The sequence below is a fragment of the Physella acuta genome, unplaced genomic scaffold (genome assembly GCF_028476545.2).
Source record: "Physella acuta isolate Inbredline_101_S28 unplaced genomic scaffold, ASM2847654v3 ptg000150l, whole genome shotgun sequence".
NCBI classification, from domain to species: Eukaryota; Metazoa; Mollusca; class Gastropoda; family Physidae; genus Physella; species Physella acuta.
The window spans coordinates 1223015-1240129 of record NW_026731669.1 but is presented as its reverse complement, the minus strand read 5'-3'; the positions used below and the strand labels follow the sequence as shown (position 1 = coordinate 1240129).

At 34.1% G+C, this 17115-nt stretch overlaps 1 protein-coding gene across 3 annotated transcripts in view; it reads right to left on the bottom strand.

Moving 5' to 3' along the window:
• Positions 1 to 17115, bottom strand: part of LOC131935641 (zinc finger protein 420) — a 57102-nt gene that overhangs the window by 10496 nt on the left and 29491 nt on the right. For all 3 annotated transcript variants that reach the window (XM_059292150.1, XM_059292151.1, XM_059292152.1), the window contains 3 exons: positions 16907 to 16982; positions 15345 to 16490; positions 7778 to 7854 (listed from right to left, as the gene is read on the bottom strand). In XM_059292150.1, coding sequence (XP_059148133.1) covers positions 7778 to 7854; positions 15345 to 16490; positions 16907 to 16982 — 1299 coding nt within the window. The remainder of the gene's footprint in view (positions 1 to 7777; positions 7855 to 15344; positions 16491 to 16906; positions 16983 to 17115) is intronic.

The window sequence follows — 17115 nt, the reverse complement described above, 5'->3', positions numbered from 1 at the left end:
TCAGATCTTGCAATCTACTAGACTCTAGAGTCTAGATCTAGTACTACTCATATATAATATATTATCTTAGGATCTAGATATCTACTTTTTATCTAGATCTAGATTCAGCAGCCATCTTACTGAATATTATCTAGATTTTAGAGTAGTTTCCCTTGAATTTAATATTTAAGTGGTTACTAGCCGTCGGTACCCGTAACACGGCGTTTACTGAGTTTCTTCCAGGCACCTCTTTGAGGGAGGGGGGACGGGACGGCGGAGAAAGGTCTATCGCATCCCCCCCCCAGATCGAAATTGAATTTATATAGAAAATATATACTTTTAACAGTGTCTGCCCCCCCCCCCCCCGCCGAAAATTTCAAGTGCCCCTCCAGGCGCCGGCGTTGAGACCATTTATGACGTCCACAAAAATTTGGAGTTTTAGACACCCCCCCCCCCCCCACCCACCTTCCCATTGTTGCCGTCCACAAAAATTTAGTAGACCTTTTAAAGACAAATTACTAATTTATTTACATTCACTGTGTACATTTACTGATAATGTAAAATAGGGATTTGATATTTTCGGTAACATCTATTCCTAGGCCTAAATAATATTTGGGAGTTAAACTTTTCCAAGATGTCCGTAAGTCTACTATATAAAATTGTTCTTTATTGAAAGTGATCGCGCGTGGACGGTTTTAAAGGTTTTCACCCACTATTTTTCATAAAGAGTTAGAGATTGCTGGCATTCATATATTTTTTAAACTTTGAAGATGCGGTAGACCGAACTTTTTACTGTCAGTTGTGGATGTCTAGCTATCAACAACTATATGGGTTCGGGTAAATTCGGGGTAAACAACATGATGTAATTATATTAATGTTACTAAACTTTACGCAGCATGCGTTTCCATAATAAACCGCATTTCCCCTTTTTTGTGGTCGCGTTGACCGTTAACACTACACACCTGAACAAGTCGTTTTTTAACCCTCCCCCCCCCCTCACCCGCCATGTGGACGTCATAAATGGATAACCTCTTAAACATAGGACATGTTACATTTCTAGAACACAAAGCCCGCCAAAAGTTATTTTTATCTGTAACATTTTTCTACACAGAACATGTAGGCCTACTTGATGTCGTTATCCATTATGTCATCGATGTGTGGGTTTATGATGTCCTAGAGATGAAGACTGGTCATTTTTTTTTTAAGTTAAAGGATGGCTTTGCATAAGAGGAGTTTCTATCCGCCCAGGCATCAATCGAGATGATTGTGAGATCGCCTGTCCTGCTATATCCTTCTTAATGTTGTTAGGTTGCAATTTTTTAACACGTAGAACTAAGCGTGACTTTTCCTACCGTTAGGCATGGTTTAAATATTTTAAAATCCTAATATATTCGTCTTAACACTGTCATTTCATATTGTTTGAATAAAACGTTACCTTATGACTTATGAGATTTTGAGGTAAGAAAAAGATTTTTAAAAAAACTCATTTTCGGGTTATTTCCCTTTATTTTGAAAAAAAAAACTATTTAATTTAATCTACGCATAAAATAGCATATTTACAATAAATGTGTCATTTTAAAACATTATATAATAACATACTAAAAAAATGTAAAAACAAAGTTTAAACTTACAACTGTACAAATTTTAAGACATTTTTATAATGGAAACTTAATAGTTCTATCTAACTGAAGTTATTTGAAATAATTCCAAAAATATGGACAAATGAAAAACACAAACAAAAATGAAAACAGAAACAACCATAAATTAAACCAACCCAAACCACAGCCTCAATCATAAACCTTGCCCTTCCCTGCACTTCTACGCCTAAGAAAAAAACCACACCCACATAAACAAAATAGCAAGCGTAAGTACAACATAAACACCAACATAAACATAGAAGTGAGGATTTATGTCTGTGTTAATGTTTAAATTTATGATTGTGTTTATGTTTGTGGTCACGGTTTTTGTTTATGTTTACGGTTGATGTTTAGGTAAGGGTTGATTTATATTTGTGTTTTCCTTGATGTTTATTTTTGGGTTCATGTTTGAGGCGTGGTGAGGGCTAGGGTTTCCTGAAATTTGATGCTTACTCTGCCTCAACAAGCGCTACCGCTATGTTTCTCTCTACATTTCTTGACATCATCCTTGACCTTGGTGTCAAGGATGATCATCCTCGTGACCCCTAGTGCACAGACGGCACCTTACCTCCCTTCTAGTACACACTTTTGTGTGAGGCCGAACTTTAGGCACTGAAAAAGTACTAAATTTATTTAGTATTTAATATTTTAGAAACCAGAAATAGAGTGAAGAACCACTTCCAGACCTCCCCCCCCCCCTCTCTCTCTCTCTTTCGCACACACACACAAACTGATAGCACTGCAAAACTAAATTTTTCTTCGACATCAAAATTTGTAAGAAAATCTGGTTTAAATTTTTTTTTACAAGTACAATTCCTGCTTTGTATTCTGATTACAATTCCTGCTTTGTATTCCCTATAAGATATAGTAAGAAGGTGTAAAAGTGCAAACACTGTCAACATTTTAGTACTTTCTATATACCGGTGGTTCTTAAAACCAAAATACACACCCGACTAGTTTGATACACGATCAGATTTTATCAGTGTTGATGATAAAACTATTATGAAGGGTTCTGTGAGTGCACATAATTACAAATGGGTAGAGTTCTGTACCTCCAGAAACCTTAAGAACCACTGCTTTATATGAGAAAGTAAAAAGATAAGCATCCCTGACATCCTGGATATATTACAATTTACAGTGGTTGTTTTAATTTATCATTATGTACAGATAAATGTGAGAGATCAGAAATACATTTACCACATTACTTAAACTTGTAATTGCATCCTAAGGTGTTTACTAAAGTTATCAACCTGGGAAAAACATTTACCACATTGGTCACATTTGTATGGCTTTGCTCCTGTGTGAACTCTTTGGTGAATCTTTAAGTAACTCATGTGGCTAAAACATTTACCACATTAATCACATTTTTACGGCTTCTCTCCTGTGTGAACTTTTTGGTGAATCTTTAAGTTACTCATGTGGCTAAAACATTTACCACATTGATCACATTTGTACGGCTTCTCTCCTGTGTGAACTCTTTGGTGAATCTTTAAAGTACTCATCTGGCTAAAAAATTTACCACAAGTATCACATTTGTAAGGCTTCTCTCCTGTATGAATTCTATTGTGTATCTTTAAGTGGCCAGATTGGGTAAAACCTTTACCACAAATATCACACCTGTAAGGCAATTCACCAATATGAATTTTAAGATGTTTTGTTATTTCACAAAGAGTATTAAAACCTTTACCACATTTGTCACACTTGTATCTCTTTGCTTCTAAATGAGTTCTATTATGTTTATTTAAGTTACCAACCTGGGAAAAATATTTACCACATTGGTCACACTTGTAAGGCTTTTCTCCTAGATGATTTATAAGATGCCTCTGTATTGGATCAAGAGTTGCAAAACATTTACCACATTGGTCACACTTGTAAATATTTTCTCCTTTATGATCTTGAAGGTGCTTATTTAATTGACCAAGAGTTGCAAAACATATACAACATTGGTCACACTTGTAAGACTTTTCTCCTGTATGAACTTGAAGGTGCCTATTTAATTGACCATGCGTTGCAAAACATTTACAACATTGGTCACACTTGTAAGGCTTTTCTCCTAGATGAGTTCTAAGGTGTATCTTTATACGATAGAATCTTGCAAAATATTTACCACAAGTTTCACACTTGTGAAGCTTTTTTCCTCTATGAATTCTACGTAGTTGATGAAAGTTTGATAACTGATAAGAATGTCCACTGTTTTTAACTGTGAGATCCAGACCCTTAATGTCAGGGATTTCCATTTCATGTTTGTGTTTCAGATGTGAATCTAAATAGAAAAGATTTGAAAAAGCCAATCTGCAATGCTGACACTGATAGATATCTGTTAAAATATCTGTAAAAGATATATGACAGCATTTAGGGTTTGTACTGTCTTAAATAGACACAGTGTGGCCAGATTATAGAGTGCTCGACTGCTAACCAAAGTCTCAAAGCCCCGCTGTCATTACTTTCCCTAACATGAGATAGGTACCCATCAGAGTTGGGTACATTCAAGGACAATCAACTAACTTGAACTCTGATTTGAACTTGAGACTTCTGGGGTTAAAAGCCTAGCGCTCTACAGTTTATGCCACATCGTCCCTTCAATTATACATTTTCTTTTCTATTTTGTATTGTCTGATAAAGTCAAGTAAGAATTGTAAAAATTGTTGTCAAACGGTAGAACAAATCGATTTTTGAAGATATTAGATATCAGAGATGTAATAAAGAACAATCAATTCAATAAAAATAAATGAGTTAACTCTATTTACCAAAGTTATTGTTCACAACACCAATCCTCTGTACCTGAATACTCAGGTCTCTGTTATAATTGTCAACATAGTACACCTGAAAATTTGAGAATACTAAACTATACTAGTTAAGTAAACTCAAAATTGATTCTCAGTAAAAATATACTCTTCTGAAAATGTCAAATACTGTTCCATACTAGTTAAATAAAGACATTCAATCCATTAAAACAGACGGTGTGGTGTCGTCAGGCACTTCTAACCAAATCAAATTTTTATTATACTTTTCATATAAATCAATGGTCAATTTTATAAAAATCCAACTTTAGACATGTCTAAAAACTAATATACTCTTCTGTGTCATATGCACCTAAATGCTTCTCAGTGGTGGAACAAGAAGGGCCCTAATTCACCCCCTGACAAAAATTTTAATCAAGCCTTTTATTTTATTTATATGGGTACATTTATATCTATTTATAAAAAAGGCTTAAGTTATGTTGTATAGCCAGCAGACTATATCCACTATAGAAATGCAAAGGCCTCAAACAGATCACGTTCATTTTTTCCATACTGGTGCATTATAAGACTTGGAGTGTTGCTTATATTCATTATTTCAGTTAGGTTTGAGTTAGGATACGTTAAAGTTGGATTCACTCAACTGCCTACTTTTAACAGTTAAAAATTAAAAACCAAAATATTACATATTCAGTAAAATTGCATGTGAAAAGTCCAAGTAAGAAGTTTTAATACTTTCAATGCTTAGACTTAATCATTACATTTAAATATTTTGTCATAAATAATAAAATAACCTCTTTTATATTTTGTAAACAAATAATAACTGATGTTAATTTTCAATTTTAAATGTTTTCCCTAAAAAGTGATCTGCACTAGATATTATTGGATTACTCTGCCTAAATAAGGACGGTTAAGTTCACTCCTTATTAAAATGTACCAGATTGCTATTACTTGCCTAATTAGTTAAACAAGATAGTTACCTGTATCTCTGTGCCAGCATCGATGTCCCTAAGGGCCAAGTAGTATGTTTCACCATTGTGCTGGTATGCTGTGACACACTGCTCATCCTCATAACGTGCACAGTTTACAAATCTCATCCAGTTTGAAATAGAGCTGTCACTGGCATCAACAAAATGGTACGGCCTCCCATCCTTGATGAAAAATAAAAAATATTACACTTTGTTTTGCAGGAAAGTAAAGTTAAAAAAAAAAAAAGAAGCTCATTGCCTGATGAAATGTGTTGTTTAAAAATCCAAGTTTAAACAAATACAGATTTCATGGAGTAAAAGATCTCAGAAAAAGTTGGCTAAGAAAGGGATAGCATCAAATCTTAGTAAGACTTCAGTTTTTAATCCTGAAAATTTTAAACTATATTACTTTGCCTTCAACCAGGCAAATGACATATTTACTTTTAAAAAACAAATTATTTTAAAATACCCAAATAAAAATAAAATAAAGCAAATTATATAGGAAAATGGTTGAAGCTTTTTGTGTGTAAATTAAATAGTTTACCAATAATAAATAAAAATAATATTCATCCCAGAAAAACATAAATAAAAAGCTACTTCTGACATTAAATAAAATATTTATTTTGAATGCTATAAAAAAACCAGGAGAAATCTCCCTTAAACTTTCTTTTTTGTAAACTTTTTTTTTGTATTCTTATATAACACTATGGGCGATGGCACCTTGGAATATAGACGGTATTTTAAATCCATTTTTAATTAATTAAACTTTTTAAAATAGAATAGAATCTCGTAGAAAAAAGAATTGCGCACCAAGTTAACGCCAAATAAAATGTGTATAATAGAATATTATTAATGCTTTATAAATTTACAAGCATTTTTTGAGAAATCAGAAATAGCGTAAATTACTATATCTAATCAATAGAAATTACTCATAATTTGATAGAAGGCAGAGAATTACTTGCATGTGAAATTTCATTTATCTATCTGAAACAGTACTCAAGTTATAGGCTGTTGAGAAATTGAAAGTAAAATAAGTTCCACTTACGGTTATCGGAAATTGCTGAAAAGTTGACACAGAACTACAAATTTGATATAATACTTAAACATGAAATTTCATCAACCTAGCTGTATCGGCACTCAAGTTATCATGTTTACAGACACACATATAAACACACACACACCGAAAAAATTGCAAAACTATGTTTTTCCAACTCAGGGAGGTGTAAAACGTTGAGATCTGTGAAAATCTCGATTTTTTTTTTTACAATAATTTCTCTATACTTCATATACGAGAAAGTAAAATTTTAGTCACTGGAACTACTTTCTTCTTTAATATCATAATACTAGTCGAATTATTATTATATCCTGATTCAACATCTGAGGTCATTTATTTACTTTTATTTACTTAATTTACTTTTTAATTTTAATATTTATATTGCCTATAATTTTTAAGAAAAAGTTCTTAACTATAGGAAAAGTAACCGCTAGTGAAAGCACAATGAGAAAATAATGTAAATAAAACTTATTTCACACTTGTGTGTTACCAAGTAGACTTTCATTACTACACATAATTAAATTATACATAATTCAGGGGAATATTGATGCAACAGACTGTACCACAATTCAAAATTCTAGGGATACCACAGTCAAATAGGTCTATAAAGGGTTAAACATCTATTAACAAAATGTGTTCTGGTGCTTTGAATGTACCAGAAAGTATCACATAAAAATTTTCTCAATCATTAGTTAGTAAAGGTTAATCAGATTGTGCTCACCTCCCAACAATACTCAGAGCCATGTGCCATTTGCTGGATGCTCTCTGTCTTCACATCAAATGCCCCAAACCGTGTCCCGGCAGGAAAAAATCTTGTGGCAAAAACTCCAAGTCCAGCGCCAGGTATGTCTGATGTTTTAATCATCAAGCCTGGGGGCAGAGTTGTCCTACAACAATCTTTGTCCTCACCATTGATGCAGTCTGTTGAAACCTGCTCAACAATACAAAACAATATTATAGATGTTCTGTAATAATCTGCTTCTGTCTGTAACTTTTTAAATAATAATACTTTACCTAGGCCTACAAGGGATCAAAGTCTGGTTAATATTATCATAATATGTGTTGGTAAAATGAAGATAGTTAGCTATGTTACGTATACGGTCCACATGTTGTTACTGAAGATGCAAGTAGACTAGCACTTTTGCCATTTTAACGCATCATCAAGGTCTGTCAAAGTTTTCCATTGCCACAGCTCTGAGCCGTAGAGCAGGACTGCTTTAAAGTAATTTTAACTAATTAATGTAAAAATCTACTCCAGGAACCAAAGGTTTCCACAAAAAGATAAAACATATTTAATTATTTATTAATATTTATGCTGGTGTCGATTAAGATTTTTACAAAAGGCATATTTGTAATAGTATATTCTGGGTATAATCTCTCAAAGTAGAAGTTGTACTTTACCTGTGAATCTGATTCAATTTTTATAGGACCATGTTCAGTGCAATATCCTGTGTATTCCATGCTGCCCGTTTCACAAACTGAAACACAAATGATTGAAATGTAGGTAAAATCACGATATAGCGTCGGAAATTATTGGGTAATGTTCGTTGAGTTTCGGTAACATTCGTTACTGTAAACCATACTTTATTTGACCGGTGAAAGAAAAATAAAGTCAAATGCATTAAATTAATGTTTTAACTTAATTTAATGTTTAACTGACAAAAAATTAGCAACAATTAATAAAGTCAAGTGTAGTAATTAATGTTTTTTTTTAGGAAACAGAAAAAACCTGCAGAAGATTTGCGACAACCAGCTCTAGAATCTAGTTCTGTTAGTAAATAAGACGATTAGGCTAGATTAACTAAAGTTAAAAGTAGTAAGAATAAATAGAATAATGTTTAGTAGCAGTAATAATTAGCACATACACTTAAAATAATTAGAAATACAAAATAATTAGCAAAACAGTATTTAAAATGCAACTAAAATCAATCCTTGCACATTTTTAAACATTATGTACTAAAAATAATATGGCGGCAAATAAATGATGGTTTACAGTATTTCCGGTGGTTTCCGGAACGGCTCGACAGACTACGCCTTGGTTTTACTGTTTTTTACTGCTGTACAGTTCCGGAATAATAACCGACGCTATATCGTGATTTTACCGAAATGTATGTATAATTAATGTAATTTTTGTAATGTAAGCAATTTAAACCACAGTCACAGCCTCACAGACAAATGCAGTAACAGTTGAACAACAAATCCTCCTCAATATGTGAAATAATTATTAAAATTTAAGGAGTCACCTGTTTTTCACATTACAAAACGATAGATTACCGATAAATCAATAAATTGTCCTGAAATTTTCCTTTGACAATAATGTTAGGAATTGTTCAAGAAAGTAAAATTAAACTTTACTCGATCTAGAACAGCAGCCATCTTAAGTCTGTCTTAAGATTTTAGAGTAATTTCCCTTTAATTTAATATTTATGACTTACTAGCCGTCCCGGCCAGGCCCTGCTCTGGCTTCTGTGAAAAACCTTTCTGTTAAAGACCATTACCTGTGTGTTTAGTAATCATCATAAACCCGGCATTGCCCACCCAAACCACAACCAACCAAAACAACAAAACGCAAACATAATGCTAACACAATTACAAATACAAAAGAAAACAAAAACCTAACAACAAACCCAACCACAACCACAAACACCAATACAAACACAAAGAAAAAACAAACAAAAAAGCAAACGAAAACAAAAACCTAACAACAAACCCAACCACAAACACCAATACCAACAAAAAAAAAACAACGAAAAAGCAAACGAAAACAAACCAAATCCAAACGCAAAACCAACCAAAAACACAAATACAAACCCAAACAAAAAAACACAAACAAAAAAGAAAAAAGAAAGAACAAAAACGAACCAAATCAAAACGCAATCACTAACGCAAACCCACCTAAACACAAAGAAAACACTAACGCGAACATAAACGCCCGGGGCGGAATCACCTGTTTTAGCTTAATGAACTACTATAGTACCCCAACTTATTCATAGTCTTTTGCACTCACTTAAACGAACGCGCCTGTTTCAATTTGATGAACAATTATAATACTCCAAGCTTATCCGTAAAATACCTACAACATTTGCACTTGATCAATCCCCGCTAATTATGTAATTATTTTTTTTCCCAACACCAAAACAAAGTAATTAAAAAGTAAATTCTTTTCCACAAAATGCAATGGTTTTATAAAGGGAAGTAATTGTGTTTTCCTAATTTATCAAAGGGAAGTAAGTACTATAGGACTAAATAAAGACATAATTAGAATTGTTGTAAAAGATGATATTTTTTTAAAACTTGTGTTTAATGAACATGCCGACAATTACTATAATTTGAAAAATGAAAATTATTTCCCAACACTTTCAATAGTAATTTTTAACTCATAAATTTAGACAAATGCGCACGATAGTTGTCTAACACTTAAATCCATCCAAGACCAACGACAAACATATGCGTTACATACAGAACTGAGCTTTATATATTAGATGTGGATACTAGCCGTCGGTACTCGTTACATCGCGGTTAGAGCGGTCATCCATTAATGACGTCCACAAAAATTTGGAATTTTAGACCCCACCCCTCCCCCCCCCCCCCCCGTCCACACGTGTCCACTTTCAATGAACCCCTCGCCTCCCCAAAAATTTAGTAGACCTCTTAAAACATGCAGCAAAAGTACTAATTCATTTACATTCAGAGGGCCCGGAGCGAACTTTTCAATTTGGCGCTCCCGTATATATATATATATATATATATATATATATATATATATATATATATATATATATATATATATATATATATATGTAACTAGGGTAGTTACCATACTATTGTAAGAACGTATTACAGTCTGATGCAACAGTTGCAGGACTGATAACGAACACCAGGCCGCTGCGCAGTTAATAGTTCTGATGCAACAAATAGTAATTATTACGAATACGAGGGGATGATGGGAAGGCGACTGGTAGAGAGAGGCAGAACCCAGTTGGTTACTGAACGGTGTAGACGTGTGTGATTCGTGAGAATAGGAACGATGGACACGTGCATTCTGTTATGTTAGGACTAGTGAGGACAGTGGGGGTCAGTTGGTTCATTGTATTCTTGTGGAACATTGGTGCATTGTTATGTGGAGCATTTCTATTGATTCATGTAATAAAGAGATCAATGTAAACCTGCATTTCCGAGTATCTATATTGTGGTCGATGTTGTGTGCTGGTCAAAGGTAGCACGAGTAAATACACTCGGTAACATTTGGCGCTGTCAGCAGTGAAATCGGTAACATTTGGCACTACAAGCAAATAGACTCGGTAACATATATATATATATATATATATATATATATATATATATATATATATATATATATATATATATATATATATATATATATAAATGTGTGTGTGTGTGTTTAAATGTGCATGTTTGTGTGCGACAGTCCGGTAGTTACTGTGCATGATTTTCGTTCCCTAAAAATTTACTCGACGCCAATTAAATTCCCCTTAAGATGCGTTATCCTTTTTAAAAAGATTAGTAATGTCAGGAAAAAAAGCCTCGGTACAACATACTAATTTTTTTAGCTCTTAAAATTTCGGCAAGAGTATCACCTTTCACCCACCCGCTCCGACCGTATGCTATTTTACTGATCGAATAGCGATACAAGAATCCGTGATATTTATTTCTCTTTAAATACAGTGATCCAAGCAAGGTGTAATCAAGTAAAAAGTATGTGATCACTTACGTTGAAAGAATCGTAAAAAGAACTAGTCTAGTCATTTCTTTACAAACTGGCTAGTGAAATCGTACATTACGCGTTAATACAATCTATATATATAATTCTCTTCTGGGAGCCGTTAGAAAACAAGCTGCAAGCGCGCCTTACAATCCCCTCTCTTCCTCTCTATCGCTACCACCCCCACCCCCTCACATGGTCTGGTGAGCTGTGGTTCACGCTGTTTACATTTTACAATCATAGAGACGGGTTTGGTGACGGCTATTAGGGGCAGATAATTTAGTTTGAAACGATTTTAAACTTAGAGGAGGTAACTAAGAGGAGGCTGCTTTCACGTGGGGGGGGGGGGGAGAAGGGGGGTTTAGTTTTTTTAAGCAAATATTTTCAGTGGCAGCATTGGTACTGTTGAATTCACAAATTATAAATTACTGAAAAGTAGAAAAAAAACAACTAAATAGCGGCATATGATACGCAGCGGGTCGGCTCGTTGGTTTATATTCTAAGTATTACACGATTTATCTAATCACCTTCCCATTTACCTTGGCGAAAAAGCGCCCTAACCCACCACCTTTTTGTTATTTTACTGTTACACTATACACTTTAATACTATTGGCTTCTTTTCTAAGTGTTAAAAGAGTTACCCACTCACCAATCCAGTACAAATCCTTGCGTTGGTGTAAAAGACCCCCCCCCCCACACACACACACATACACACACGCCTCCCCAACATCTTGGACAAAGTTGGTAGAGCGGGTTTTAACTTCAATAAATTTTTTAAAAATGTTACACAATCGTACAATACGCTTTAGTACAATTAGTTTCTTTTCTAAGTGAGAACGTTTATCTACTCACCAAATCAGTGTAAATCCTTGTAGTTTAAGTTGACGAAATAGTGCCCCACCATCTTGATAAAAGTCATTACCTTTTATACGGTTACACAAACGTACAATAAGCATTAAACAATTGGTTTCTTTTATAAGTGTAACGTTTATCAACTAACCAATCTAGTGTAAATCCTTCCGATTTTAGTCTGCGAGAAAGGGCCCCTCCCCATCTAGGAAAAGCTGGAAAGCGGTTTATGTCAGTCACTGTTTCTTTAAGGTATATGTTTTACAGTTACACAATCAAGGTAGGAAACAGTTAAATCAGTATGTAAAGGCTTGTAGCCATTTACATTTCTTAACGTCGACTGTTTATAATTCAAAACTTCGGCATAAAATCAGCTTTAAAAAATGCTTCCCTTTTGGCGCCCCCTAGGGGCGGCCGCTCCCCCCCCCTCTACCACCCGCCCTCCCCTAGCTACGCCTCTGTTTACATACACTGTGTACATTAACTGCAGTAGCAGTTTAGGTCTACAGTATTAAACACTACATTGATAAAAAATGTAATTTTTTTTAGCTTTTTAAAATTTTTTTTGGTTACCAAAAAATAAAAATAAAAAACATTAAATACCTCCAAACTTGAATAAAGTAGGGAGATATAAAACGGCGAAAACTGTCAAAGTATAATATGTTAATTTAATTATTCAGGACAAGTTCAATATTTCCTCTAATTGTTAGTTTAATTCAATATTATGAGACAGTTTGCGTTCATTGTTATTGTTTGTTAGATTCATTACATGTTTTAACGTATATTAAGTGCATTTTTTCATGTAATTAGAGATTCAATCATACATGACGACACGTTTTTTGACCTTTCATCAAATTTTCCCATTATATTAAAAAAAAAAACCTTGTTACCTGTGCGCTTTTTTTTTTTCCATTGCGCACCGATACTTTGATTACCATATTAGTTAGGTAGACCAAATTTTATACATAGGTATATACAACCTTATTCAGTTGATTCTGTCAAATTTTAAGAGATTTCGGGTGATCAAAAGTAGTACTTTTTACTATGACCAATTTCACAAAAAAAATATCACTTCTGATTGATTTCTTTAAAATATTTCAAGTAGATCATGATTCAACGACAATGCACTGTGATATAAAATGTAACTTAATTAGATATTTAATTAATTTTTGAAAAACTAATTTTCCGCTTTATTTTACACACAGTTTGCGTAAATTGCATTCATTTGGTGCACAATTCTATTTCAACTCGATTCTATTGAATTTTAAAAATGTAAGTAGATATATTAAAAGTAAAATTTCTTTACCCCGATAGCAGCGCACCCCCCCCCCCCTCGACACCAGGAACCACACAAACTACCACTGGCGTAGGCATAATAACTGCTACGGTAAGTTAAACCAGTTGGCGAAGGTGGAATTCTGTTGCTAGTGTTTAATGCTTCTACACCAAACACTCATGGTCACCTTTGCCTTTTGAACAACTCTCCCACTCCACTTTCATCTATTAATTTAGTGTCAATTGTTGTGCAGCATTCCTAGCTAGTTCTATCTTTTTATGATTCCCTTTTCTAATTAGGTTAGTTTCTGATTACAGTGTCAAATTAATCTAAGCTATTAGACTGTCTCTTTATAACTACATTCCACATCTCCATAATAAGGTACTAATAACTATAGGGTACACCCATGGGTAATCTTGCACCTGCATTTTATTAACCTGTTGCAACTACAGCACTGACTTCAACAGCATATCAGGGCACCAAAAAGCACTGGTTCAAGTATATACTTTCTACATAAATTTTATATTTTTCAATTTCATTAGGGGTTGGGTGGGATGGTGGGAAAGAAACTGCCCCCCCCCCCTCCTCTCCATAGAGATATCTGAAAGAAACTGAATACACTGATATAGAATTGCCAGCACTGTCTCTCCAGAGCAAAATAAGAATCGTCAACACAAATCTTAAGGCATTACTGCTTTATGCCTCAGAATCCTGGAGGGTTATTATTTTTTATTAAAGGTCGTAAATGAGGATGGATCGGGCATGCCCTGAGAAGATAACAACACTACAAGGCAAGCATTGGAATAGAGCCCCGGGTTAAAAGATTAGTACCAAAGCTATAATAGAAAAGGTCTGGAAGAAGAAGCAAGGGCTGCTGGGTGTCCAGGGAAGAGGTGTTGCCACAGCCCTCTGCTCAGCGGGGGACGTAATGGATTTAGTCAATGAAAATACTGATCTAGCTAATCTAATAATCAAGTTAAATTTTATAAAGTCTGCCACTCAATGACTCATAAAAAAAAATGAAATTGATTCCAATTGAGATTATCATAGCCCTGGCATAAACCACAGCTCAACTTTTGAATTTTTCTTTACCCTACAACATGTAACTATGGCCTCATAAATTTCCTGGTCTGTTAGGACAGTTAAAACATTAACAAAGAAAATCATGACATTAAGAACTTTAATTTTAATGCTAACAGAAAACAAATACAACTTTCAACAATGTTTTTTTACAAAGGTCATCTGCTGTACAGAACATACCATAAGACCTAAAACTGGCCTCAAAAGATAGGTATCACAACATTCAAGAACATATTTTAGAGCTGCATTTTTTTTAGATCTAAGAAAGGTTAGGGATAAAAAATAAAATACATTTACCACAGTAGTAAAACTTGGAAGGCTTCTTTCCTATATGTGTTCTAAGGTGTGCCTTTAAAGTCTGATTCTTAAAAAACATCTTCCACAATTATCACACTTTAAAAGTCGTTCTTCTAAATGAATTCCTTTTATGTTGCAAAGAGTTGTACTTGCAAAACATTTACCACACTTTTAAGGCTTCTCTCTTTTATGAATTCTAAGGTGGTTTTGTAAAGTAGTATTATATGTGAAACTTTTACCACATTGGTCACACTTATATTATAAGGCTTATCGCCTGTATGGATTCTGTGGTGGTTTCGTAAAGTCTGAATGTGTGTGAAACGTTTACCACAGTAGTCACACTTGTAATGCTTCTCTCCTGTATGAATTCTATGGTGCATAAGAAAGTTACAAAGCTAAGTAAAACATTTACCACATTTGTCACAATTCTAAGTCTTCTCTCACGTGTGAATTCTAAGGAGTTATTTCACAAAGAGTAGTAAAACCGTTACCACATTTATCACACTTGTATTGTTTTGCTTTTAAATGAGTTCTATGGTGTTGCTTTAAGGTACCTAACTGGGTAAAACATTTACCACATTGATCACATTAGTACGGCTTCTCTCCTGTGTGAACTCTTTGGTGAATCTTTAAGTTACTCATCTTGGTAAAACATTTACCACAAGTATCACACTTGTAAGGTTTTTCTCCTAGATGAGTTCTATTGTGTTTCCTTAAACAGTTGGTACTTGTAAAACACTTACCACAATTGTCACATTTGTAAGGCTTCTCTCCTGTATGAATTCTATTGTGTATCTTTAAGATGCTAGGCTTGGGAAAACCTTTACCACAAATGTCACACCTGTAAGGCAATTCACCAATATGAATTCTAAGGTGTCTTGTTATTTCACAAAGAGTAGTAAAACCTTTACCACATCTGTCACACTTGTATTGTTTTGCTTTTGAATGAGTCTTATGGTGTTTCTTTAAGTTACCTAACTGAGTATAACATTTACCACAGTGATCACATTTGTAAGGCTTCTCTTCTATGTGAAGTCTTCGGTGAATCCATAAGTTACTATTCTGGGTAAAACATTTACCACATTTATCACACTTGTAAGGTTTTTCTCCTAAATGAGTTCTATTGTGTTCCTTTAAATAGCGTGTACTTGCAAAACATTTACCACATTTGTCACATGTATAAGGCTTCTCTCCTGTATGAGTTCTATTGTGTATCTTTAAGATGCCAGGACGGGGAAAACCTTTACCACAAATGTCACACCTGTAAGGCAATTCACCAATATGAATTCTAAGATGTCTTGTTATTTCACAAAGAGTAGTAAAACTTTTACCACATTTGTCACACTTGTATCGCTTTGCTTTTGAATGAGTTCTATGGTGTTGCTGTAAGTGACCTAACTGGGTAAAACATTTACAACATATGTTACATTTGTAAGGCTTCTCTCCTGTATGAATTCTACGATGACGCTTAAGGTACCTATGCTTCATAAAACATTTACCACAATGGTCACACTTGTAAACCTTTTCATCAGTATGAATTTTAAGGTGCCTGTTTAATTGAGTAATCTGTGTATAACATTTACAACATTGGTTACACTTGTAAGGCTTTTCTCCTAGATGAGTTCTAAGGTGTATCTTTATACGACAGAATCTTGCAAAATATTTACCACAAGTTTCACACTTGTGAAGCTTTTTTCCTCTATGAATTCTACGTTGTTGATGAAAGTTTGATAACTGATAAGAATGTCCACTGTTGTTAACTGTGAGATCCAGACCTTTATTGTCAATGTTTACCCCTTCATGTTTCTTTTTTAAATGTGAATTTAAATACGAAAGTTTTGAAAAAGCCAAACTGCAATGCTGACACTGATAGATATCTGTAACAATATCTGTAAAAGATATATGACAGCATTGAGGGTTTGCACTGTCTCAAAATGACACAGTGTGGCCAAATTATAGAGTGCTTGACTGCTAACCAAAGTCTTAAAGCCCCACTGCCTTTACTTTCCTTAACATGAGATAGGTACCCATCACAGTTGGGTGGATTCAGGGACGATCAACTCACTTGAACTCAAGACTTCTGGGTTAACAGCCTAGCGCTCTACAGCTTAGGCCACAGCGTCCCTTCATTTAGACATTTGCTTTTCTATTTTGTATTGTCTGATAAAGTCTAGCAAGAATTGTAAAAATTGTTGTCATGTGGTAGAACAAATCAATTTTTTAAAGATAGCATTATTAGATATCAGAGATGTGTGTACTGAATATCAATCAATTCAATAAAAATAAATGAGTAAACTCTATTTACCACAGTCATTGTTCACAACACCAATCCTCTGTACCTGAATACTCAGGTCTCTGGTATAATTGTCACCATAGTACACCTGAAATTTTGAGAATACTAAGCTATACTAGTTAAGTAAAATCTAACATGATTCTCAGTAAAAAAAACTCTTCTATAGTAGTTAAATATAGTTGTCACCATAGTAACCTGAAAATGTCAAATACTGTTCCTTA